Raw genomic sequence first — 24913 nt, 5'->3', positions numbered from 1 at the left:
CAGACTCGGTTGACCGCTCTCAGTCCACTCAGAGAAGTTTACATATTGGTGAGACCTGATAAGTGATTTTGCACGTGAGAAGGCTCGGCATTGGACTTTTGGTGAGAAAAGTTGAGCAAGGACCAGTGATTGAAAGGTTGCAAAAGGAAGCTTGACTCAGTCGGCAACGTTATATATTTGCCATTCTTTCATATATTAAGTTCTACATAAACGATGAGAAATCATATATGACCATTTTGTATTTTGATGGTGTTTTGTTTTTGCTGAGATTTTTACATTTCCAGATTTTCTCTCCACTGATTATAATTTCTATTTTTTCATGGAAGAGTTTATTTCCAATTTAAAAATCAGTGTTGCAGCAAATAAATGAATCAAAATGAATTCCATTGTATTCAGAGTGCTCAGTTCTTCCCCTACTGTCATGTTGCTCTTCTTTCACAAATATGGTAATGATAGTCAAAAATACCAATAAAATGCATTGTATGTAAAATAGCATCAACAAATGTCGCCGCTGTGTTGGGGGGCCCGGTAAAGATTATTTTCATGGGGCCCAAAATCCCTAGCGGCGCCCCTGATCACGCAGTTGCTGCAGATTTGTCGGCTGCACATCCATGATGCAAAAATCCTGTTTCACCACATCCCAAAGGTGTTCTATTAGATTGAGATCTGGTGACTGTGAAGGCCGTGTGTACAGTGAACTCATTGTCATGTTCAACAAACCAGTCTGAGATGATTCACGCTTTATAACGTGGCGCATTACCCTGCTGGAAGTAGCCATCAGAAGATGGGTACACTGTGGTCATAAAGGGATGGACATGGTCAACAACAATACTCAAGTAGGCTGTGGCGTTTACACGATGATCAATTGGTGCTAATGGGCCCAAAGTGTGCCAGGAAAATATCCTCCACACCATTACACCACCACCAGCCTGAACCATTGATACAAGGCACGATGGATCCATGCTTTCATGTTGTTGACGCCAAAATCTGACCCTCCCATCTGAATGTAGCAGCAGAATTGGAAACTCATCAGACTAGGCAACATATTTCCAATCTTCTGTTGTCCAATTTTGGTGAGCCTCTGTGAATTGCTGCTTCAGTTTCCTGTTCTTAGCTGACAGGAGTGACCCAGTGTGGTCTTCTGCTGCTGTAGCCCATCCGCCTCAAGGTCACACGTGTTTTGTGTTCAGAGATGCTCTTCTCCATACCCCGGTTGAAACGAGTGGTTATTTGAGTTTCTGTTTCCTTTCAATCAGCTCGAACCAGTCTGGCCATTTTCCTCTGACTTCTGCCATCAACGAGGCATTTGCACCCACAGAACTGGGTATTTTCTCTTTTTCGGTCCATTCTCTGTAAACCCTGGAGATTGTTCTGCATGAAAATCCCAGTAGATCAGCAGTTTCTGAAATACTCAGACCAGCCCGTCTGGCACCAACAACCATGCCACGTCCAAAGTCGCTTAAATCACCTTTTTCCCCATTCCGATGCTCGGTTTGAACTGCAGCAGATCATCTTGACCATGTCTACATGCCTAAATGCATTGATGAACAGTTGGACAGGTGTACCTAATAAAGTAGCCGGTAAGTGTTTATTAGTCTTAGAGCGTAGAGAGAAACTCTTCAATAGCTTCAGTACCTGCATAGACAACTGACTTCAATAGTCCAGTTTTATTCTGCTCTGTGTTTTCTGTGTTATAGGTCAGCCAAGTTTGATCAAACTCAGAGCTCCCATGGCTCAAACTAGCTGTTGTATGGAAGCTTCCAAGGCCTACATCAGGGAACGAGTCAGAGCTTGCTTTCAACAGATGCCACAGGCATTTGGTACTTGTAAAATACATGCATACATGTAAGTATCTAATTACTTCTAAGCTTTTTATCGAATGCATTGATGGTGCATTGCACTGTTTCAGTCAATATATTCGTTGTTTCAGTTCCACGTTGCCTTCAGTATCTGAACATGAAAGCATTCTGGGATGGATTCAGTGACCACCTACAAAAATAAAGTTGACTTACCGGAAAAGTCATTTTAGTTTGTGCACAAATGACTGCTATAGAAGTTAATCGGCGGCAGTAGCTCAGGCGGTAGAGCGGGTCGTCCAATGATCGGAAGGTCGGCGGTTCGAATCCCGCTCTGTCCCAGTTTGCTGTCGTAGTGTCCTTGGGCAAGACACCTTACCCACCTTGCCCCGTGTGAATGTGTTTGAATGTGTATGAATGTTGGTGGTGGTCGGAGGGGCCGTTAGGCGCGATATGGCAGCCACGCTTCCGTCAGTCTGCCCCAGGGCAGCTGTGGCTACAAACGTAGCTTACCACCACTGGTGAGAATGTGTATGAATGAATAATGATTTCTGTAAAAGCGCTCTGGGTGCCTAGAAGGGCGCTATATAAATCCAAGTCATTATTATTATTATTAATTGTCATTACATGTGTCATATTTGTTTCCAGATTTTTCCTTGTACTGTACATACAGTACACTTTCACAGACCTGTAACTTCTTCTTTAAAAGGCTCCTCTGTCCTCCACTTGTTACCTGTATTACTGGCACCTGTTTTTAACTTGTTATCAGTATAAAAGACACCTGTCCACAACCTCAAACAGTCCAAGACCAAAGAGCTGACAAAGGAGAAACAAACATTGTAGACCTGCACCAGGCTGGGAAGACTGAATCTGCAATAGGTAGCAGCTTGGTGTGAAGAAATCAACTGTGGGAGCAATAATGAGAAAATGGAAGACATACAAGACCACTGATAATCTCCCTCAATCTGGGGCTCCACGCAAGATCTCACCCCGTGGGGTAAAAATGATCACAAGAACGGTGAGTAAAGATCCCAGAACCACACGGGGGACCTAGTGAATGACCTGCAGAGAGCTGGGACCAAAGTATCAAAGGCTGCCATCAGTAACACACTACTCCGCCAGGGACTCAAATCCTGCAGTGCCAGACGTGTCCCCCTGCTAAAGCCAGTACATGTCCAGGCCCATCTGAAGTTTGCTAGAGAGCATTTGGATGATGCAGAAGAGGGTTGGGAGAATATTATATGGTCAGATGAAAACAAAATAGAACTTTTTGGTAGAAACACAACTTGTCGTGTTTGGAGGAGAAAGAAAGCTGAGAAAGCATTCAAAGAACACCATACCTACTGTGAAGCATGGGGGTGGAAACATCATCATGGGGATGTTTTTCTGCAAAGGGACCAGGTCGACTGATCCGTGTGGTGCCATGTATCGTGAGATTTTGAGTGAAACACACCGCCCGGGGAACGAAGGAGTGGCTTCGTAAGAAACATTTCAAGGTCCTGGATTGGCCTAGCCGGTCTCCAGATCTCAACCCCATAGAAAATCTTTGGAGGGAGTTGAAAGTCTGTGTTGCCCAGCGACAGCCCCAAAACATCACTGCTCATCACTACTCGCGGCGACGAGTCCGAGCCGGGCGCGCACCGGTGGAAAGTGGAGTCGCGCTCTGAGCGCACACCTGCAGCTCGTCATCTCATCAAAGGAGAAGTTAAAGACCGGGGCTGCGAGTTGTTCGTTGCTAGTTCGTTTTGTTAGCTTTGTTGGATTAGTTGTTTGCTGGTGTCTTTTTCCCTTTGATTTTCTAGTTCCTTGTGAAGAAGGTTTTTTATTCCCTGTGGGAGTTTTTTGTGTTTTTCTATCAAACTACACCTCGTTTGGCTAAAGTTTAACCCGGTTTGGTGTTGTGCGCTTGGGTTCAAAGAAAACAATCTATAACAGAAAACCTTGTGAAGACTTACAGAAAACGTTTGAACTCTGTCATTGCCAACAAAGGGTATGCAACAAAGTATTGAGATGAACTTTTGTTTTTGACCAAATACTTATTTTCCACTATAATTTGCAAATAGATTTTTTTGTAAATCAGATATAGATTTTCTGGAATTTTTTTTCATTATCTATGCGGGATTCTGAGTGGGCGGGGAGGCTATGATAATGAGGCACTGTGCTGATTGGCTGCCTGAATGACGCGATACACCGCTACGAAAAAATGGCGGAAGCTCCGGGCGGCGGAGTTAGGCCCTGTCCCAATCATGGATGTATTATAGAAACTGGATTGGTGACTAAAAATGGCCGCCCATTCATTTCAATGCCTTCTGCTCAGCCAGCGCATCCGCTGAAAAAATCTCTGACTTCCGGGTTTACTTCCGCATACAGCGGCCTATAGAGCATGCGCAGTTGAGTCACCTCCCATGATGCTCTGGGGCCTCCCATCATGCCCCGGGGCAATGACGCGAGTATTAATATAATATGTATTAATATAATATCTTAATTAATGTATATTATTACATGTATAGCATTACACATATTATTAATGTATTAATATAATATAATTATATAATATATATTAATATAAAACATCCGTGGAATGCACGGACACGGCTGTGACGTCAGCCGTGACGTCACGCCCAGAAAGAGACTTTTCTTTTACTTTTCTGGCCGTTATAAAACATTTTTGACGGATATAAAGTCCATCACTTAAAAATATAGAATGCAAAGATTAGTAATTGCCGGGGATTACAGCTGGAGGTGTCCTGTGAACAGTTTTAGAGGCTTCTCTTTTACTATTGCGGTCTATGGGAAAAAAGCTTTCTGGGCCGCATGGGATTTTTGGTTGCAGTACCGCGGTTGGCCACTGGAAAAAATCGGCGCGCCTTCTGAGTGGGAGACCCGGGGGCTGGTCCCAATACACCCCCTAGCCGTACTTTTCAGCCCTACCCCTATATTTTGCGCGTTCCTGTGAGGGAAGTGGTGTCCCAATTCCTCTTTGCATGTAGGGCTAGTGGGCATATCGAGGGGTAGTGTGTATGAATCTAGCCCCTTAAAAGCTAGTGATTTTAAATGCTGACTTCGCGACCGAGGGCCTGAGAAAATTTCCCAGAATGCTTTACGTCATCATTTGCAGACTGAATCAAACAAAAAAACATGGCGTACATTTCTTATTTTTTAGTGAATAAAATCAAAATTTTGAGTTAGTTTCTGCATGAAAATGCATTCTGATTACATTTCTAGGGAGAAATATATATTTTACTTTCATAATATTCACTCAGTGAATGTACATAATCACTTGTTTGCCCGTTGTTGCGAAGTCTTTTCAGATCTCGCCAGAATAGGTTGATTTATGGTTCCGCGTTACACCAACGCAGAGCCTACGGCGTAAGTTACGCGGCGACGCGCACCGTACTACGCCGTAGGCTCTGCGTCGATTTAACGCGGAACCATAAATCGCCGGCGGCTCTTCTCATCCCCGAAAACATCGGGGCAAATTTCTTAACAGGTGTTATTTGGATAAACTGAGCCCAGGTTGGGGATCTTAACGGTTACTTTTACGCCTGAAAAAATATTAAGACTTAATAAAGTGGCATATTAACAGCGCTACAGCTGAAATTAAAACAGCTTTTAGCTCTCGGCTTCCTGATATGGTGTGACGTATGTGCACGAACGTAAACCACGCAGTGACGTAGCAAGTGGTGTCCCAATCCCTAGGGAAGATTACAAGGGCCCAACGCCTTGTGGCTTCATTTTGAGGGCTAGTGGTAGAAAGTAGGGGGTGTATTGGGATTGGCCCTTAGTTGTGGGCGTGGTTTCACGCATCGGAGGTCAACCTATGTAAATCGCATTTTCGTTACGTAACAACGGGAGCAGAATCTGAATGGCTCGTAGAAGCCACATCACACTGGATGGCTCACCGGGCGGCTGTACAGACACTGCAGAATTTGGTTGCTTTCCTCCTTCTCTGAGTTGGCAGGCTGAGGGGAGACAACTTTATATATGTTAAAGCAAGAGAAAACGTGTTTTTCATAATAGGTCCCCTTTAACATGCGAGTGAATGGAGATTGACTTGCATTTGCAGCCAGCCTCTAGTGGTAACTCTGGGAACTACATGGAATTGTAATTCATCATGGGATTTACCCCGGATATTAGATGGTTCACAAAGGCTCCAGAAGCTATAGCGTAAATGTCAATTTAATTCATGATCTGTTTAAAGTTTGAATGACGTCTCTATGTTAAATTATGGACAAGCTAAAGGGCTTCAAAGAGGGCTGGGGTTTTTTGCTGCTTCCGGCCAAACCCCATTCTTTTCTTATGGGCTTCAAATCCAACATTTCTGCGATTTTCATGAAAACTGTTCTACATACCACACCAATCCCTGTTGAACCAATTGTTTTAAGTTTTTTCTTCTGTGTTTTTTTTGTTGCATTTTTTCTTTTAACTGTGGCCCTCAAACTTGGTCTAAATACAAAAGAATAAGTAGAGGGAAGAAGAAAAATGTATGACATAGTAAAAAGGGGCCGCTCAACGTTTTGCCTAACCCTAACCCTTTAATTATCTGTATTGGTTTATTTGCTGATTTTGCCATGTTCATTTCAATAGGTTCACCACTATCTCAGACGAAAACCGCTGTGTGGATCCAACGGCCAGCTGGCTGCCACGAAGGCTCCAGATACTAGAGAGTGTAAATCCCACATTCATATTGGATTCATAAAAATTTAGGAATTTTTCATGTCATAAACCTAACACAGCAATGGTGTAAATTATTTTATCCAACTGTTTTCTCTACAGAATGGAATAACCTGCAACACGTTCTAAGAGGCGACCACGACCAAAATGACGATGGAGCATCACGATGTCCTCAGCAAAGAAATAATAATGAAAATAATAAATATCTTTACATTCTTTACTTTTTTCAGTTATTTTCATGTAGAAGCTGTACACATTGTTCTTGTTCCAGAATATATTGTCACATTATAAAATGATTAAAAATTAGAAATGTGTAGTTTATATCATGTCACTCACAAATTAAAACCTTTTAACAAAACTGCAATACAGTTTGCCAATACAGCCTATGCCTGTTTAAAGTAAATAAATAAATCAACTGTTGCACCGTGTCGTAAGAAGCGAAAGTGTGGTGGCTGCAGGAAAAACGTCCGTTACACACCCGGACATGAAGTTTCACAAGCCCTTCAGCTGGATCACACACAAGAGTTACTAAACTTCCTTCTGGAACAAGGTCATTGCTGTAATCCATCAGAGCAATTTCTTAAGTTGATTCCAAAGATGATCAGACTGTTTTCATTTGATTAGGTTTAAGGGCTACAATACCATTCGAGGAATTAGTTTGATACGAGGGTAAATACCTTTCGCTTCGCTGTTCTTTGAGTAACCAAGTCTGGCCAAGTCCCTGCTGGCCTAGTTTAGCATAACTGCTGGAAGAAGATTGCTACACCTAAAAGCCATGTAATGTGATGCAAGAATCTGACAAACATAGGCGTACAAGGAACTATATTTTGGCAAAGCATCAATTTCTGATCGCCTGCAATTTGAAAAGTCAGTGTAGCCAGTGGCTAGTTTTCAATTAAAAGCAGGCCAAGTCTTATGATCAGTGGATGGGTGGAAAAAAGAATAGATAAGATTAATAATAATAATAATAATAATGGCTTGGTTTTATATAGCGCCCTACAGAGACCATTATTCATTCATACACATTCTCACCAGTGGTGGTAAGCTACGTTTTGTAGCCACAGCTGCCCTGGGGCAGACTGACGGAAGCGTGGCTGCCATATCGCGCCAAACGGCCCCTCCGACCACCACCAAACATTCATACACATTCACACGGGGCAAAGTGGGTAAGGTGTCTGCCCAAGGCTACTGCCGCCACTAGATTATCTATAACTTTATTAATCCCATAGGGAGGAAAACTATAGTTTCAGCACCAATTAGACAGGAGACACAGTAATATTGATAATAAGAAAAAAAGCAGTAATAAGTAGTAATATAATAAAATAAATATACATTTACACACCAAGTTTTTGACACTAAGTGTCATGATATTACACATCCATTTGGACATTAAATGCCAGATCTCAGATCTCTTGCACATCATCACCCCTATCTATTCTCCTCCTCCTGCTCCACCTCCACCTCTCACCAAGGGCAGAGTTGTAATTTGTGTATTTACTTGGTGTAAAAAGGTTGTATTTGTTTGTTTTTAGACCTGCTAGTTCTGCTCCTGGGGAGGAGCTCTGTGCTAATGACATATTTGAATATTGACCAACCAGCCAAAATGTCACAAATTCTGGCTGTGGAAAGGTTTATAAGGGATGTACATTTCCTGATGTGGGTTTATACACAAGACTGTCAGTGGGAAATTCAGCCCGTTATCGTTCGTCTTCTGTGACTCTGAAAGACGAGGATAATTACAGCTGGGAAAAGATCTCCGTTCACCTGGTTTCTACTCCACAAACCAAAGATGTCTCACTCTGGTGTCTGTGGACTGGCTTTTACTTTGCTTTTTCTTCTTGCACAAGGTGAGTTTGGCCTTAAACAGTTGTCTGTTAATGGTAACTGAATAAATGCTGATGAGCTACATTAGATATAACATATAAATCTGGGTTGAAGAATAGAAGGAACTTCAAACAAAGCACTGCCTCACAGAAAACACATTTATGGATCGTGTTTTCTTCTTCTCTGCGTGCTTTTGAAGGGATTGCGCACCAGCTAGACCACCCCATCTGCTGTGTGGCAGTTTCACGGGCTCGCATCAGGGAACAAGTTCAAATCTGCTATGAGCTGAGGCCAAACGCAGTTTTTCATTGTAACAAACACGCATACCTGTAAGTATTGAAAGGAAAGCTTTAATGCTCGTAAGTGCATTTTTATGTTTCGGTCAATATTGTCATCAAAAGTTGGTATGAGCTGCAACTTTTTACATGGCTTTTATTTCCCAGTTATGATTATTTGAGAAACATAAATTTAATTTAAAAAAAATCTTAGTAAAAGACTACTTGATAATATTTATGTAGCTCACATTCTTCCCATGCTAACATGACATTTGAATCCACTTTTTTTTATTTTTATCCAAAACTGTAGAGTTGTTTTTGTGACAACTACATGCTCACTCTAGCTCAACTCTAAATGCTCAAACAAGCACAAACCAAAGACAAACCTCGGTGTTTCAGTAAAAGCGGATCTATATGAACTCAGACTGTATCCTATTGTTCTGGTTTTGTAACAAGTAAGGGACATTATTTAGTGGCGGAAGGCCTAGAACTTGGACATTGGCTTGTGTGGATAAACACGTGTACGTTTTGAACATTTAAAAACAAGTGGCTGAAAGACAGGAACTGCAGATGCAAACTGTTTGCATCTGCACTAAGGTGAAATCTATTGTTAGTGTGTATTTTAATCGTTGTGTCGTTGTGCCTGTTCTTTTCAACAGTTTCATCACTGTCACAAAGAAAGCATACTGCGTGGCCCCAGATGCCTACTGGCTGCCACAAAGGCTCCAAAAACTCGCAAATGTAAGTGCAACATCCATGTGAGATTTTTTTTCTTCTTTTCCTTGAGTGAATTTACTGATTCACCTGTTTCTTCAACAGAGAGGGATAACCTGCCAAATCTTCTGAAAGGCTTTCACTGACCTCACAGCTACCACCACAGATCTGCATCCGAGCAAAAAGTTATATACATCGTACCTTTGCTGGAATCTTAATCTGCCTTATAAAATAATAAAGAAAAAGGAGAGAAATGTGTATTCAGTCTTAATTGTGCTACATGACTTGGAATCTCCATTGTCTGTGGGCATGCATGAGTTTGTAACTTTGAAGCTAAGAAAAAGTGTATTGTCTTAGTCCAGAAACGTAACTTACAATATGCAGGAAAGTGAGTGGAAGTAGTTATTCAGGGTTAACAATTTAATTTCTCTTTGTGAGCTCTATTATAGCTTTCATTTCCCGTCTCATGAATCACTTTCTTTGCAATATGTGGCTATATTTGGCCATGAAGTCAGAAAATGTGCAGTGCATCGACTGACCACGAGGGGTCGGATTGCTTTATTCATTTTTTTTTCTTTATTAACCACAGATTGGGTGGAGCATTAACTTGTCCATATGCCATTGAAATTTTCAGGAAACCTGCTTATTATTAATTGATCAAGTCCTTGGCTGCAACTTACACTTTTAAATACTGTGGGAGAAGTGAGGGGGTACTTAGAATTGCCCAAATGTTTAACACTTGAATCAATTTTTGTCAGTTAGACCCACTGGACACAAGAACCTTGTGGCACAAAAACAGATTCCAAAGACTAAAGCAAGTAAGTAAAATTTCAGGAATGTGGAAAGTTTTCATAAATCATAAATCCAGAGAAACATATGTTGCCAGATCCTTTGAAACCCCTCCAACTTCCAGTATGACGATGCATCCTATGTAAATGTAACACTGAAATTAGTTTTCTACCTATTGGCATCAACATTTCAGTTTTGTTTCTATAAATACAGTTAATGATGTAAATAAAGTTTTTGGGAGAATCATTATCTTTCAAACTTATACAAGTGGACATGACAATACATAATATACAAGATTAACAGCTTACTCCAAAGAAAACACGGCCGTCAACTTCTCATGTTTGTACAACTTGAGAGGGTTTTGCTTCTGTTGTTACATAAAGGACATCCTGGCAGGTATTTCAGAAGCTCCTGATCTCATGAGTTGTATTACTCGGAGTGAGGGGCCCAGCATTGACAGTCATTAAATAAATAATAATACATTCATATTTGTTTTATTTAATTATTAAATACACCTAGGGCATACAATCTCTCTCTTTAATTTCCACCAAAGATTAAAGCTTTACTTTAGGAGACCTTAGTCAAGCACTTCAACACAGAGTTACAGAAATACAATTTAAAAGGCAGGGTATGCAATTCTAAGCTTTTTAACATTTAGTGAAAATCTCCTGACCATCTGCTAGCTGCTCATCTCATGGGTATGCAGAAAAAAAAAAGTCTTCTGACTCATTTCTGAATCCAGATTGGAAACAGAGCAGCCTGACCCCCAAACCATAACAAACAAATTACTCCAGCCAGACACGGAAAGGGGGAGGGTCTGTGTTTGTGCACACGGAGCGAGGGGGCAAGAGGCTTGACAGAGTCCATGACCGGGCGTTTTCTTGAGAAGGAGGAGCAGGGCACCCTGTGTCCTGAAGTTTTGTTTCAAATATTAGTAGACATGAAGTCGTCCACAAATCGCTTTAATCGCTACCTTTAAAATTGTATGTTTCTGATTATTTCTACCTTTGAGGCAATTTCTCCTTAACCATCAAAGTAAAGACATGGATAAAATATTGCTTTACAAATAGAAATTGCCAAAACTCAAGGGGTCAATGCTTTTTCACTCTTCTGTACGATTTGAGCTGAACTCCGAATTGAACTGCATGTAGTTGAACGTGAAACTATCTGGTTTATCAGTAAAATACCACGCAATGACTTTTCATGTGAATCCGAGCAATAAGTATATAACTCATATCAAAACGACTGCATCAAATGCTTTGAGATAACTTCTTAAATCACAAAGATTTATTGTTAACTAAAAGTAAAATTGCAATACATATTTATCCATGATTTTGAGTTGGTTTGCACTCTGCAGTCCCACTCTAAAGCCACAAATCAAAGTTCTCCTGCAGGGCTGCACCCGGCCCTTTAAGCTGTTCTTCTTCTACTCCACCTTTACAGCAGTATTTGCTTTCCATGTGCATTTGGAGCGCAAATGCATACGACTTATTGACAATAAACTGTTGGATAAGTTCAGAGCACCACTGGATGCAGACGGAAACAGCCGCACATCAGGGTTTGGTGTCTCTGTTATCTTGATCGGAAGGAGGGTCCATCAAGTCTTTGAATCCCAGTTTCTCCAGAGGCTCCTTGGTCATGAGTTGACTGGAAGATACAAGATGACAAGGAAATGTCAGTTGACAGTAACATCTACGGCGAGCAGCCTCTGTGTCCGGCCGTCTTACTGGTCCATCCTGCATTCCAGGTAATCTTTAGACTGCAGTCGGCACACAGAGTTGTCGAAGCTGTTCTCCCTCAGGCACTTCATAAACTTCTCTTTGAAGCCGGTACACTCTCCTGTAACAATAGTACAACAAAGTCAGCCTGAATGTCTGCCTGGGTAGGTGTATTGTATTGTGCTAAACATTTTTTGTCCATTCAATGATCTTGGGTGAGGTTAAGGTTCATGAGGTTAATCTGGGAGACAGGTTTCCCAGCCACACCTTTTCTGATGCCACCTAATGAACCAGATAATGTCTACGCTGCTTTATGGCTTGTACTTCCTGAAAACAAAGTCAAATCTACTTGTGAACTCCCTACATACCGACTGTGACTTAAGACAGCATCTCACAAGAAAGACAAATAAATTATTTTTTTAAATATTACTCCCCCGTTTGGGAGCATAAAATTAGAACAACAACGGGTATTCAGCAAGAACAGTTGCTTTTCTTCTTTATTTTCTTCTGATGTGAATCCTTCAAAAAACATCTATACAACCTGAACTGAACAAAGAGCTTTACAGTAGAAAAGTACTCCAGTTTCAGAAGGTAATAAATTATCAAAAACCAAATGAAGCTTCCAAGTTCACAAACAACCCTGTCAGACAGAGTTAGATGCTGAAAGTCAAAGTATGTACCTTTTAAAGACAATTCATCTTTATAAAAAGGGACCTCAGTTTGCTTTGGATCAGTATAATGCAGAAAAGACAGAGGTGATCATTTTTGGCCCTAAAAATTAAAGGGAAAAGATCAGTGCTCACCTTGGCTCCATGTCATTGACAGCTACAAATCAAGCCAGAAATCTTGGTGTAATTATTGATTCGGACCTGAACTTCAACAGCCATCTAAAGTTTATCCCTAAATCTGCCTATTACCACCTAAAAAACATTGCTAGAATTAAGGGGATTCTGCCTAAACAAGACATGGAAAAACTTTTTAATGCATTTATTTTCAGTAGGTTGTATTATTGCAATGGCATCTTTACAGGCCGTAACAAGAAATCAATCAGGCAGCTGCAGCTGATCCAGAACGCTGCTGCCAGAGTCCTTACAAACACCAGGAAACTGGACCACATTACACCGGTCATGAAATCACTACACTGGCTTCCAGTGAGTCAAAGGATAGAGTTTAAAATCTTACTGCTGGTCTACAAAGACCTGAATGGTCTTGGACCAAAATACATGGTTGATCTGTTAGTTCCTATGAAGCTCCCAGACCCCTGAGGTTCATCTGGATCTGGTTTGTTGTGGTTCCAGAACCAGAACCAAGCAAGGTGAGGCAGCGTTCAGTTATTCTGCTCCTCACCGGTGGAACAAACTTCCTGTAGACCTGAGGTCTGCTCACACTGTCAGCTCCTTTAAATCAGGCCTAAAAACATTACTGTTTACTGAAACTTAAATTAACTTAAAAAATAAAATAATAATAATAATAATAATAATAATAATAATAATAATAATAATAATAATAATAATAATAATAATAATAATAATAATAATAATAATAATAATAATAATAATAATAATAATAATAATAATAATGCATTCTATTTGTAAGGCACTCTTCATCCAAAAATCTCAGAGTGCCACAGAGCCAGTACATAGTTAAAACTAACAACAATAAGTCATAAAACTCAACTTAAAAACACCTTACTGAATAAAAAAGGTTTTTAGGCCAGTCTTTAAACGAGTCCAGTGTCTGTGCCGCCCTTAGATGGTCAGGGAGACTGTTCCATAAAAATTAAATACTTACCTGCTGTACTCTACTGCCCTTACTTTTTAACAACTTGTGCTGTTTATTATTTTACCTCTTTTCTTATCATTGTATTTATTATTTTCTGTTTAATTGTGTCATGCCGCTTTTAATGTTGATGTAAAGCACTTTGAGTTACCTTGTGTTGAATTGTGCTATACAAATAAACTTGCCTTGCCTATAAGAAGGTCGTGTGTTCTAATAATCCCTAGTTTGCCTCTTCCAGAGTGACTAGTTTACTGGATTAAAAACCAGAGCAGGTGATCATGCTTAGTGTTCATCATCCAGGCCTGTGATGTGTGTGTGTTAGTTCAATAACAGAACTCAGTGTAGTCTAGTAATACTAACATATTTGTTGGTGTCTAGCTGTCACAGTGGATCAGGAGAGGTCACATTGATCCAGACATTGTACAGAAATATTAAAGATCAAAGGTGGACTAACTTATTGGCAGGTTATAGATCGATCTCTTCACTATTGTGAGTTAAAGTGTACTTAACTTCTCCTTGATTCTGATTGTTTGATGGCATTTCTCATAATATTCTGATAAAATGTGTATAACACAACTGCAAAGACGAGGCTTTTTTTACAGGAACATTCGCTATTTCTACAGGATTTTCACAAGTAAATTATATTATGATAAATAACAACTTTAAGTAGATGCAAAAATCCGTCGAATCGTTATTGTAAATAGTGATAATAAATGTATAAAAGATAAGGAGGCGGACAATCTCAACTCACCAAAATGATCCAGAGGGAAAGAGCCTTTGTCCGGAGCCCGAGGCTTAAAACTCTTCGAGCTGAAGTTCATAGCAGTGGACATGTTTATGTGTGCGTTTTAAAACTCGCTTGGTATGAAATAAGATATAAAATGTTGAGAATATTCGGGAAAACGCCAGAGTCCCTGATGTAACCTCGCTGTCGCAGAAATACGACGCTGTGTTTGGGTGTCGCGGTGGGCAGACACGAGCAATCGAGTGGATCACATCGATGATCGATAGGTTAGTAATATCTTTATATTCTGTTGAAACTAGTAAAAATAACTTTTCATTAAAAAAAAGAAAAAAAGACTACCATTTGCGACAATATATGTATATATATATATGTATATTTATGTATGTTGGATTACTGACCAACTATTATATTTCATCGAAAATGTAAATAATCTATAATTCCCTAATAAAAATCGTAAAACATAAAAAAAAGTAGAGAAAAGAAAAAGAAAAGTATGACTGTTACCACAGAATATATTTTAACAAAGGAGATTCAAGAAATATCTTTAAACGTTATCCTACCAATTATTATTTGCAAAAGATTTAAAGAGATTCATATCATTTGTGCTTTTTGTGGGGACGAAACAGAAAGCTTTATTCGTTTATTTAGGCATTGCATCATCAAATGGGAAAATATTTTGTCTGGATTGTACAACAGCAGAGATCTCTCCTCTCTAGTTGTACCTGATTAATCTAATTAAAATACTACATTCATAAGTCAAAATTAAAAAAATTAAAAACCAAACTTAACTGCGCTTTAAACAGACATTGAACAGTATTTATCTACAGAAACAATAGTAATAAGAAGGTTGTTCAATATAAGACTCTTTTTGTGCTTTAAAATGTATTTTATTACTTTATTCTCTTATTGACTTCTTTGTTTTTTATGTTTGTTTGTTTTTTTTTTTTTGCTTGTGTTTACATCCCCCTGATTTAGTGACACCATTGTACTGTATTACACATTATTATTTTGCCTAAAGCAAAGTAAAAAAAAGTAATAATAATTAGTTTACCATTTAGTCATTAAAGTCAGAAAACAGAATTACAAACAGAGCAAAAAAAGAAGCACCTTTGTGTCTGCTGATCATCCCACAATGCATTGTTGCTTACAAATGTGGCACCATTTAAAAGGGAAAAAAACAGGCTTTTTTATATATGTGTGTCCCCATGGGGTCCCCATGAACGAAAATGATGTTGGACTATTTTTATGGATTAACAGTGAAATGTGGAGAGGGACACCCATATTTTGAGTAACTTCACTATAACTGATGTTAGGTAGACTACACAAAACAACTGCAAGTCCTTAATTTGAACATTAACGTAACTAAATATAGCCTTTTTTGTCTTTATGTGTCTCATACTGATGCATGCCTACAGATGGTCTTTTGGTTTTACATGTATAGAAGGAACCCTACGAGTGTGTCATAGTTAAAAAAAGAAAGAAACCCATAAGGCTCTAATTCAGCTCATTTCTCACGGTGGAATAAATTAAGACTACTACACACTACTTTGATTTTGGTCATAACAACGTGAAATGTGCCACATGTTAGTGATGTGTAGCAGTGGTGGCTGGTCAGTAGAGGGCGCTAGGGCGCCGCCCCCATCAAATCAAGAGATGGAAAATAAAAATAAAATAAAAAACATGTAAGATGCAAATAATTATCAAAAGAAGGTTTTTATTTCAGTCTTTAGGTGACTGTCAATCGTAATTAAATGTTGTTTAAATATTTATTTGGTTCCAAATTTTTATTTTATTTTATAGCCTACGGTTGCCGGTCAAACAGAATCCAGTGGAAGCTTTTTAGAAAATCAAACTCAACTACACAAACCAGATTTTTATGTTTGTTTTAAATAAATTAAATAACACTTGCTTTTGAAATATTTGTTGATCAAATATCTGAAAGAAAGGAACGCTATCTTTTCAAATAATGTACATTTCAGACAAAACAATGGAAATGTTTTTCTTCTCTCTAATGTGTAAAAATAAACTGAACCCAAACCAAGAAGAAAAAAAAACAATACAAAATAACAGTGGACTTGTTGAAATGTTAAACCCCTACTTTATGTTCAGTTTTCTTTTTCCACTGCAGCATAATTGAACTGCTTCACTAAAACTTATGACCAATAATCCATTGTTGGATGTTTAAATTTTTCAAAATTAAAGGACCAAAATATTATTGTCTACCTTTCTTTTTTCCCCATTGTACCAAGCTTGTACCTAAAAGTGACTTCTGTGTACCGTTACACCCCTATGTATGCCAAGGTCAATTGCGCCCCCCCAAACATTTTTTAGCACCAGCCGCCACTGATGTACGCAGAAAGCATCGTCCATATACTTTGCTCACCGAGGACTGAAGGAGCCATTCTGGTTTGAGGCCACACCACTCACAAGCAACGAACAGGCCTGCAACTAAAGGTTTTGGGGGGAACTCAGCCGGCTTTTAGTGGACTGTGTCTTTGTGTGAGTGAGTGTGTGTGTGAGTGTGTGTGTGAGTGTGTGGGCCCACAACTTAGAATAGGTTTACTTTAGGACTTGTAGGGTAAATTACAAGTGTGATTTCTGTTACATTACAATAATAACTTTTGAAAAGGTATTTATTATTTTTGGTATTGAGCAAAAACAACACTTTTGAGTATTAATTATTATTCCTGAAAGAATAGGGGTATTTCTCATTTAAGGTTTTCAACCTACAGTGTTTACAGCACATTTACTATTCTTTACATTTTACTATTTTCGTTTGTTTACACAACATTTGCACTAATCGTTGCAGTAATCATTAATACATGATTGATTCATTTTTTTTTTATAAACACTGACTGTTGTGATTTTTTTGGATTGCCTACTTAGTACTTAGAGGTTCCATTTGGGTACAAATAGGTAATTACTACAGTAAAACTGAACTTTAAAAAAGGTCTAATACGTTAGATTTCGGGTAAAAACTGCATTTAAAAAGTAAGTTCATGATAGTGTGGTTTTAAAACAGTCGGAGCTTTTATTAGCTAATTTAAAAGAGATCCGGAATAATGAATTTTAAGTTATTCAGAGTTAATTAAAATAACTCAGAAGCCCTCTTCTCGTTTACCTATACCACGAGAGGACCGCTACATGTAGACTGTTCTGAAGATGTGACTTGTGTTCTGGGCCGCTGGATGTCTCACTTGTACAAGGGAAGGTGTGAGGAGCGAGGAGAGGAGCTTTATTACTATGCGCTCAGCGAGACTTGGTACCAGAGCCATCAGAGCGGAACAAAGACACACATTAGTCTGCAGGGATCATTCAGTCGGGACCAGTCCTCTCCTCTCCTCTCCTCTGTCCTCATTCTCGGGGGGTGACAGCAGGTGAGGCCGGCGGGCGGCGGATGTTCTTGGACGGGCTCCTTCTTCCCACCGCGGCGAGGCTGGACGGATAAACCGCACCATGGCGCTGGAAGCGAAGGGGGACAAGCTGCTGCTGCTGCAGGACGTGCTGGCCGGACCTGGAAACGAGACGTGCGCGGACTGCGGTAATCCAGGTAAGCAGCGCCGCGGCCAGACAGAGCCTGGTCCTCCCGGAGCTGCAGCAGCAGCTGCTGCAGACTCACCGGTGCATGTGAGGCTGATGCGGGGCTGATGCGCTCCGGGGGGCAGGAGGAGACCGCCGGGCCCTCAGGAGCAGCTCCTCAGGAGATGACCAGTTCCAGGGACTCTGGTCCATATAGGATGACCCTGGCCTGCATGGAAACTGGGAGAATCAGGCCTAACAGACTGGACTTTGGATGGGAGTGTGATATAAAACCATAAAACACTCATGTCTCACTGTGTGTTTGCTCTGCTGTTATTATAGATTATCAGCAACAGAGACTTGTTCACTCATTACCTGTCATTTTAAAATCCCGCTTTTCACTTCAAGAGGTGACATAGCTCTATAAAGAACTGGGTGTTCAATAGGAATGGGCGATATTTTACCGTTCACAATATACCGTCAAAAAAATTCCTCACAATAAGAATTTGTCATGACGATAAATTCCCGTTGATGATGTTTTTGTGTAAAGCTGATTTTTGGAAGGAAGGAAGGAAGGAAGGAAGGAAGGAAGGAAGGAAGGAAGGAAGGAAGGAAGGAAGGAAGGAAGGAAGGAAGGAAGGAAGGAAGGAAGGAGGAAAGAAGGAAGGAAGGGGAAAAAAGAAAGAAGGAAGAAAGGAAGGAAGGAAGGAAGGAAGGAAAGGGGAGAAGGAAGGGAGAAAACAAGGAAAGGAGGAAGGAAGGTAGAAAAGAGGAAGGGAAGAAGGAAGGAAAGAGAAAGAGGAAAGGAGGAAGGAAGGGAAAAGGGAAAACAGAAGGAAGGAAGGAAGGAAGGAAGGAAGGAAGGAAGGAAAGAAAGAAAGAAAGAAAGAAAGAAAGAAAGAAAGAAAGAAAGAAAGAAAGAAAGAAAGAAAGAAAGAAAGAAAGAAAGAAAGAAAGAAAGAAAGAAAGAAAGATAAATTCCCGTTGATGACAAACATGGCGGATCTGAGAGCGAGATAGATTCATAGTTAAAAAGGTGGAGTTTAAATCATTTTCAAAAGCTTTTTCTATTTCCCCACCTCTCCATCCTTTCTTTCACAGTTATTTTTTTGTATTTCTGCATCCCCCTCTTTCAATACTTCTCCTAACTGAGATGGCAGTAAAGCGGTAAGTGGCTCCAGTGTGGGCCCAACGCCCAGCGCTTGGAGCCCAGCCCACCCAGGATGCCTGTTCCTTGGCCTTCATTGCAGCTCCGGTGAGGACTGGCGGCAGCAGAGCAGCTCCCCAGAGCCCGTCCTCGCAGGATAGCACAGTTTTGTCTGAGAGCTGGTCAGTAGAAGATGAGAATTGAAGATGCGTTTTTTTTATGCGTTGTGATGAGCGAGCCACCTGTTCAGGGAGTACCCTTCCTCTCACTTATGACAGCTTCAGCAGCCCCTCAACCCTGATCCGGATGAAGCAAGTAAAGGAAATATTTTCTTGCTGTCTGTGTTGACTACATCAGCTGTCAAATAGGCTATGTGTTTTGTTTTGTTTTTTTAAAACCTCTCTGGAGTCAAAATATCACAACACAACTCAACTAATGATAGCAGAAGCCACGGAACAGATTTAAAAAGGGAGATTTTATGAAGATTTTATTCCTGTGCTTGAAATAATAGATTTGGATGTCTAAAGTGACAAACAAATTCAAACAATCTCCAACATAACAGAATCCTGTTTACTGAACTCTGTTCAGACTGCCTGCCCAAATCTAATTAGCAGCATACCCAAAATGCATCTTGACAGATTTCCTCACAAGCAGCCAGAAACCACAGTAAATGCAACCAAAAAATAAATGAAAAGTGATTTCAATTAGGTTTTCACAGATTCGTGTCTCAATCTGAACCGTCTGCTCACTTGTGCATTATTCACAACACGGCACCTTCAGAAGAATATTGCAGAGTTAAATCAACCGTAGGTCTATTGCTTCCATAGAACAGGATTTGTATGTGTGTGTGTACATATATACATACATATATATTTAAGACAAAAACAGCAAAAGTGTCTTCCTTTTGTACAAAGTATCTATTGACAGTACTTCCACCAGCATCCGTTGTAAATATGTATGGATAAAAAAAAAAACGACAAAAAAACACTCTTCTATGTACGTCTTTAACACATACAGAGTGAAACTTAACTTGGTTCATCTGCAGGGACCATGCCCACACTATAGATTGACATATTTGAGTCTTGTTAGAGGTTTATTTAGACGTGTACTCTGATGTCGCTACATGCTTACGTGGCTATAACGTCAACCACTATTATGCTAAAAATGTATATTTCTTTCTAACTAAAAACTGCTTTGATTCATATAGTTTTAACCCAGAGATGGGCAAAATTTACTTCCATAGAGAGCCATATTTGTAGAGTCTAAATAGTCAAAAGGCCATGTGTTGGCCAGTTTGAAACATTGGCAACTTCCAGGTATTTCCATCCACCAGATGAACATTTTCTCAGTTTTTTGAGCTTGAGTTTTTTAGCCTACTGTTATTGCTGATTTGTGGATGGCTGATTATTTAGTAAAAATACTGCATGTATAATTTGTTGGAAGTCATTTTCAGGGCCTTTTCTTCCTTTCACATCAATTATAGCTTTGTACTGTGATTAACATGCAACATCTGGACGTTCTCCTACGCTCTCTTGGCTAACCACATGCCATTAAATCAATACTTACTGTATGATAAATGGTGATTCAAATCCCAATATACTTATACACCTTTTTGGAAGCATTTACTTTAGGTCTGGTCCTGGCATCAAAACCAAAGTATTACTGACCCGTCCCTGGCAGACTAACATTTTAGACAACCCTGTCGTTAAAGAGGAAATATAACGTGGTAGACTCTGCTTTCAGTAGGAACAGAAGCTATTAACAACATTTTGCTCTTATAATTAAATATATATATATATATATATATATATATATATATATATATATATATATATATAATTAATATACATTTTTGTATTGTTTTACCTTCATTTAAGGAAGAGTGGAATGACATGGTCCAGGGTGTTTTAACCTAAAGAGAATTTACACTCCATTACCACCTAAAAATGGACCTACGGCTGTTTAGCTGTGGACTATTCATTTCACGAGTACTTTTACCACAGTGATATCTCATTTTCACGTGTCCTTTGTCAGCTTGTTTGAAATATGGCCCCTGGTCTTCAACGCAAGGAAGTTACTACAGATGTGTTGGCTCATTGATAATGCTAACAGTGCTAATGTTACTGACACCAACCCATTCCCTCCCTGAGAGAGAACCTATTATTGTTAAGGACTACATTTGTAGTCATTACAGTTTAACTACATCGTCAAATAATTAAAAGTACCAACTCTATGAGTTGAAAATGTTCAAATCGTCTCAGGAAAATTCTTCGGAACGAGGACTTTCACAGTGATGTCACAGTTTAGCGAGGTGGTTGAAGGACTGAATAGAGTTTTTGACGCATACATGAATGCACAGAAGTCAGTAGAAATGATCTGTGAAGGTAATGACAATTTGAGAGGATAAAAACAACATAGTTCTTTCTGCTGTGACCCATCATTTTGACATGGCAAAGAGTTTCAGAACTAATACAACAGTCCACGGATGATCTGAATAAAGCTGCACATATTAGCCTCCTCTATCTATGATGCTGTCTAGCTTATAGAACATTTGCACCACGGCTTCCTCTAATCATTTGTGATGGCAGAGCCAAGTTCACCACCATTTTGGTTTGTCTACATCAGCTCTTTGTGTATTGGCTACCATAGCAACCCCATACATAAGGGGATGTCAACAAAGTCACAGAACATATTTGATTTTTTATTATATACATTGTAAATAGGTCGGTTTGGATCTGATTAGATATGTGTAAGCAATGGGGTATATACTGCAATCTGAGCAGGATGTCATTCAGTGAGTTGTTTCAGTTTTGCAGGATTCTGTGACATCACAGACCCGGATCAGAATCAGAATAATCAGAATAATCTAGCCTTTGCATTGTTTTTATCCACCGAAGTTCACACTTGGCAGCATTAGCTGGTCTTTAAAAGGGGAATGTGCAAAACCGTAGTTCCTATTTCAAAATTTAAAAAGGGGCAGATTCGACTCAAGTAGTTGACTCCTCCCCCCTAAAAACAACAGCTATGGCCACAGCTGTAAAAATTTGCTGAAAAGGATGCCGTTCTGCGCTATCTCTGTGGTATTTTGACCAGAATATGTCACAAACACTCCTTCAATACCTCAGGACATTGTGTTAACCAAGTATAAATGATGCAACAACAATGCCCACCGGTCTGTATACGAACCAATGCACTGAATGAACCTGCACTACAAAAGTGCAACAATTCTACTTTGAAAATCCTGTGTGTCCCTTATCAGCTGACACAGTCATGAAACATGATTATTTGGGTCAACATTGAACTTGCAGTTATTTGAAAACCATTATCCCCTGACTTCTGAACCCCACTGCATTTATCAAACTTAAATTGCGGCCAACAGAGCAAATGCTGGCAACTGTCTCAAGAATCCCTTTAAGGTTTTTGGCCAGAAACAGCAATGTGACCTTGATATTACTTGGGAATCACTCACCCATGGTCAACTGGACTCTGTGCCCTAAGTGTGCACATTATTCCTAATACAAGACTGAAAGTCTGAAAATGTGAAAAAATAATAGATTTTTCTCCTTAATTGTATTATTTTGTGATCACTGGGAGCCACAATTAAAATCAATTCAATTAATTGCGCGACCCTAAATTGTATACCTGAATCTTGTGGTGTATCACACAGCATATCAAGTGTTATTTTGCTCCAACTTGATGTTTGCATGTAAGTGCAAAGCTGTAAGACCATCTCGAGGGGCACACCTTGAAGAAGAAGGGTATGTAGTCAACTCCAGTCTCTAAAACTGGCTGCCATCAAGAGAAATGTGCACATGTGCACAAAAAGAAGCTCATGTTTTGGATTTTTTGTGGTATTTTGTCACTAACATTTCATGAGGACCGTAGAGAAAGCTTTAATGATCCTATCAGAATGCTGATCTACTGCATGTTTACCATCACAGCGATTAGAGGAATGTGATAATGGTGTTGAATCGTGACCATTTCTACAAGTGCGCGTACCTACTGCAGAAACTCCACATTTAGTGTAACATGGAAATGAAAGTTGGATTTCTTTGGAGTCACAGTTGAAATTGGTAGTTTCCATTTATTCATCAAATGAAGTATCACAGGCCTGCGAGTGTAGTTTTGCAGATTATGAGGTTTGGTTGGGGATGAAGATGGATGGTTGTGGAACAGTTTGCCTTGTGGGAAACATTGGCAATAAATTTCACCCGGTCGAAAGTTTTACAATCATGACAGTATTGAATTCCCTCTCTGAAGCTTAAGTGGGACAGATGTTTTGTGCAGCGCTTCTGTGAAAGGAGTCTGCAAGATTATATGACAGTTCTGGTGAAAGTGATGGGAAAGTTGTGAAGTGGTTTCTTTCTGTTCTCATATTCCTCAAGAACCCCTTTAACAAGGTACTTAAATTACAGGTTCTGCCGAGGCATTATTGTGATGAACTGTGATCAACGGCTTCCATGTTCGCTTTCATAATCACCAGACTCGATTCCATTTCAGACGTGAAAACTTTAAAGGCCCTCATCCATTGTACCCTCTCCATCTTCTCCCCTGTTGCCAGGAATTCCCATACTCATTCTGCATATCTCATAATGTTCAGGATATGAATAATTGATGCCGGTTAGGGAACTCATTCCCAGGATGGGGACAGGATCCTATCTCTGGTTCAACAGTCTCTAGTTTTATCTCTGTGGCCATCTCAGAAAACATATCAAGGTTTTAGTGCAGCTAAAAAACATGGAAGACCATCTTAATGAATAAAGGAAAACAAACATGTCCAGGTGCAAACTGTACTTACCTTTTTCCATGTGATTGGAGATGGTGCACTTTTAAGACGTCTGACTAAACAAATGTTCGTTGAAGCAGTGCATACAAATTAGGGCGATACACTCAAGCAAAGCACACGTCAAACTGACATTTAAGAATTTTCATAATTTGAATTAATTAAAATGTAGACAAAAAATGCCTTTGTCACACTGTCAAATCCATGAAATTAGAATAAATTAAGTGACAATGATCAGAACGTCATGATGACAGCAACAGCAGAAGATTGTTTCGTTTCAACTTCTGATTGTTCTTGTTACTTTTGTGGTTCATGTCAGCAAATGGTTTCTGAATGTTAAGTTGTGGTTAGAAGCATGCATAAAACCACTGAAGGAGTGGTTCAACATTGCCATGTCGTAATTGGTTGGGAAAAAGACATTTAAAAACCTTCAAGTTCAATGGAAGTGTTTAGTCGACCACACAAACCTCATGGTGAGGACATTTTCTTCTGTTCAAATGTGATGCAAAAGTGAGTTTGTTGTCTAAAGCTGAGGTATTCAAACCCAAACAATGCTGCAGAAACTGTTCAGCGAGGTAGTGGTGGTTCCAGCTCTGTTACCGGCTGGAAGGTTTGCACAAAATAGATGTAGCAATTAACTGGGACCATCTTTAAAATTGTGCAGCAGAACCTCAGACCATCAATTAGACGGTGGAAACAACAAAAGTCCTGATAGTGACCACAAAAAAAATCCTGATCTAAGCACTTTGGAAAACATGAATGCTGGGATTGAAAGTTGGGTTTGTACCCACAAAACCAACTAATTTAATCAAGCTCTTTTTATTTCTGCCCAAAAGATCTGTCCAACCAAACTAGGCTGTCCGACCAAATGTATTTGTTGCCAGTGGACATTGAGCTAAATTTAAGCAGTACTGTATGTACATTGCACTTTTATGTACAGTACAGACCAAATGTTTGGACACACCAATGGGGAAGTGTGTCCAAACTTTTGGTCTGTAGCCTACTGTATGTTATTTAGTTCTTCTCACCATTGAAAAAGAAGCTATTATAGGACCAATGTTGCAATGACATGCATGTCAATGATGAGTATTGAGGCTAAACCTCATACCACAACAGTATGTCACCAGGCCACACACTGGGAAAACAGACT

The 24913-nt window shown here is 39.6% G+C and overlaps 2 protein-coding genes across 2 annotated transcripts in view; one reads left to right on the top strand and one right to left on the bottom strand.

Annotated features, from left to right (window-relative positions):
• Positions 1-9854: 9854 nt before the first annotated feature.
• Positions 9855-14540, bottom strand: LOC133418853 (cytochrome c oxidase assembly protein COX19). Its single transcript, XM_061707727.1, has 3 exons — positions 14321-14540; positions 11800-11911; positions 9855-11719 (listed from the first exon to the last, which is right to left on the bottom strand). Exons 1-3 carry the CDS (start codon positions 14400-14402, stop codon positions 11626-11628), a joined length of 288 nt encoding a protein of 95 aa, XP_061563711.1. The 5' UTR covers positions 14403-14540; the 3' UTR covers positions 9855-11625.
• A 3015-nt stretch (positions 14541-17555) lies between these two features.
• LOC133419370 (arf-GAP with dual PH domain-containing protein 1-like) overlaps positions 17556-24913 on the top strand; it is a 40660-nt gene continuing 33302 nt past the window's right edge. The window contains exon 1 of the mRNA XM_061708506.1: positions 17556-17864. Coding sequence (XP_061564490.1) covers positions 17771-17864 — 94 coding nt within the window. The 5' untranslated portion in view covers positions 17556-17770. The remainder of the gene's footprint in view (positions 17865-24913) is intronic.

The sequence above is a fragment of the Cololabis saira genome, chromosome 19 (assembly GCF_033807715.1).
Source record: "Cololabis saira isolate AMF1-May2022 chromosome 19, fColSai1.1, whole genome shotgun sequence".
In the NCBI taxonomy this organism is placed as follows: domain Eukaryota; kingdom Metazoa; phylum Chordata; class Actinopteri; order Beloniformes; family Belonidae; genus Cololabis; species Cololabis saira.
The sequence above is the reverse complement of the archived record's forward strand: the minus strand, read 5'-3'. Positions and strand labels throughout refer to the sequence as shown.

What these genes read in the sequence shown, in the direction of transcription:
- LOC133418853 (XM_061707727.1), bottom strand. Translation starts at nt 14,402, where the DNA reads ATGTCCACTGCTATGAACTTCAGCTCGAAGAGTTTTAAGCCTCGGGCT. An exon ending in TTTCCCTCTGGATCATTTTG is followed by an intron (nt 11,912 to 14,320) that starts GTGAGTTGAGAT and finishes CTATTGTTACAG; the next exon opens with GAGAGTGTACCGGCTTCAAA. An exon ending in CTGGAATGCAGGATGGACCA is followed by an intron (nt 11,720 to 11,799) that starts GTAAGACGGCCG and finishes TGTATCTTCCAG; the next exon opens with TCAACTCATGACCAAGGAGC.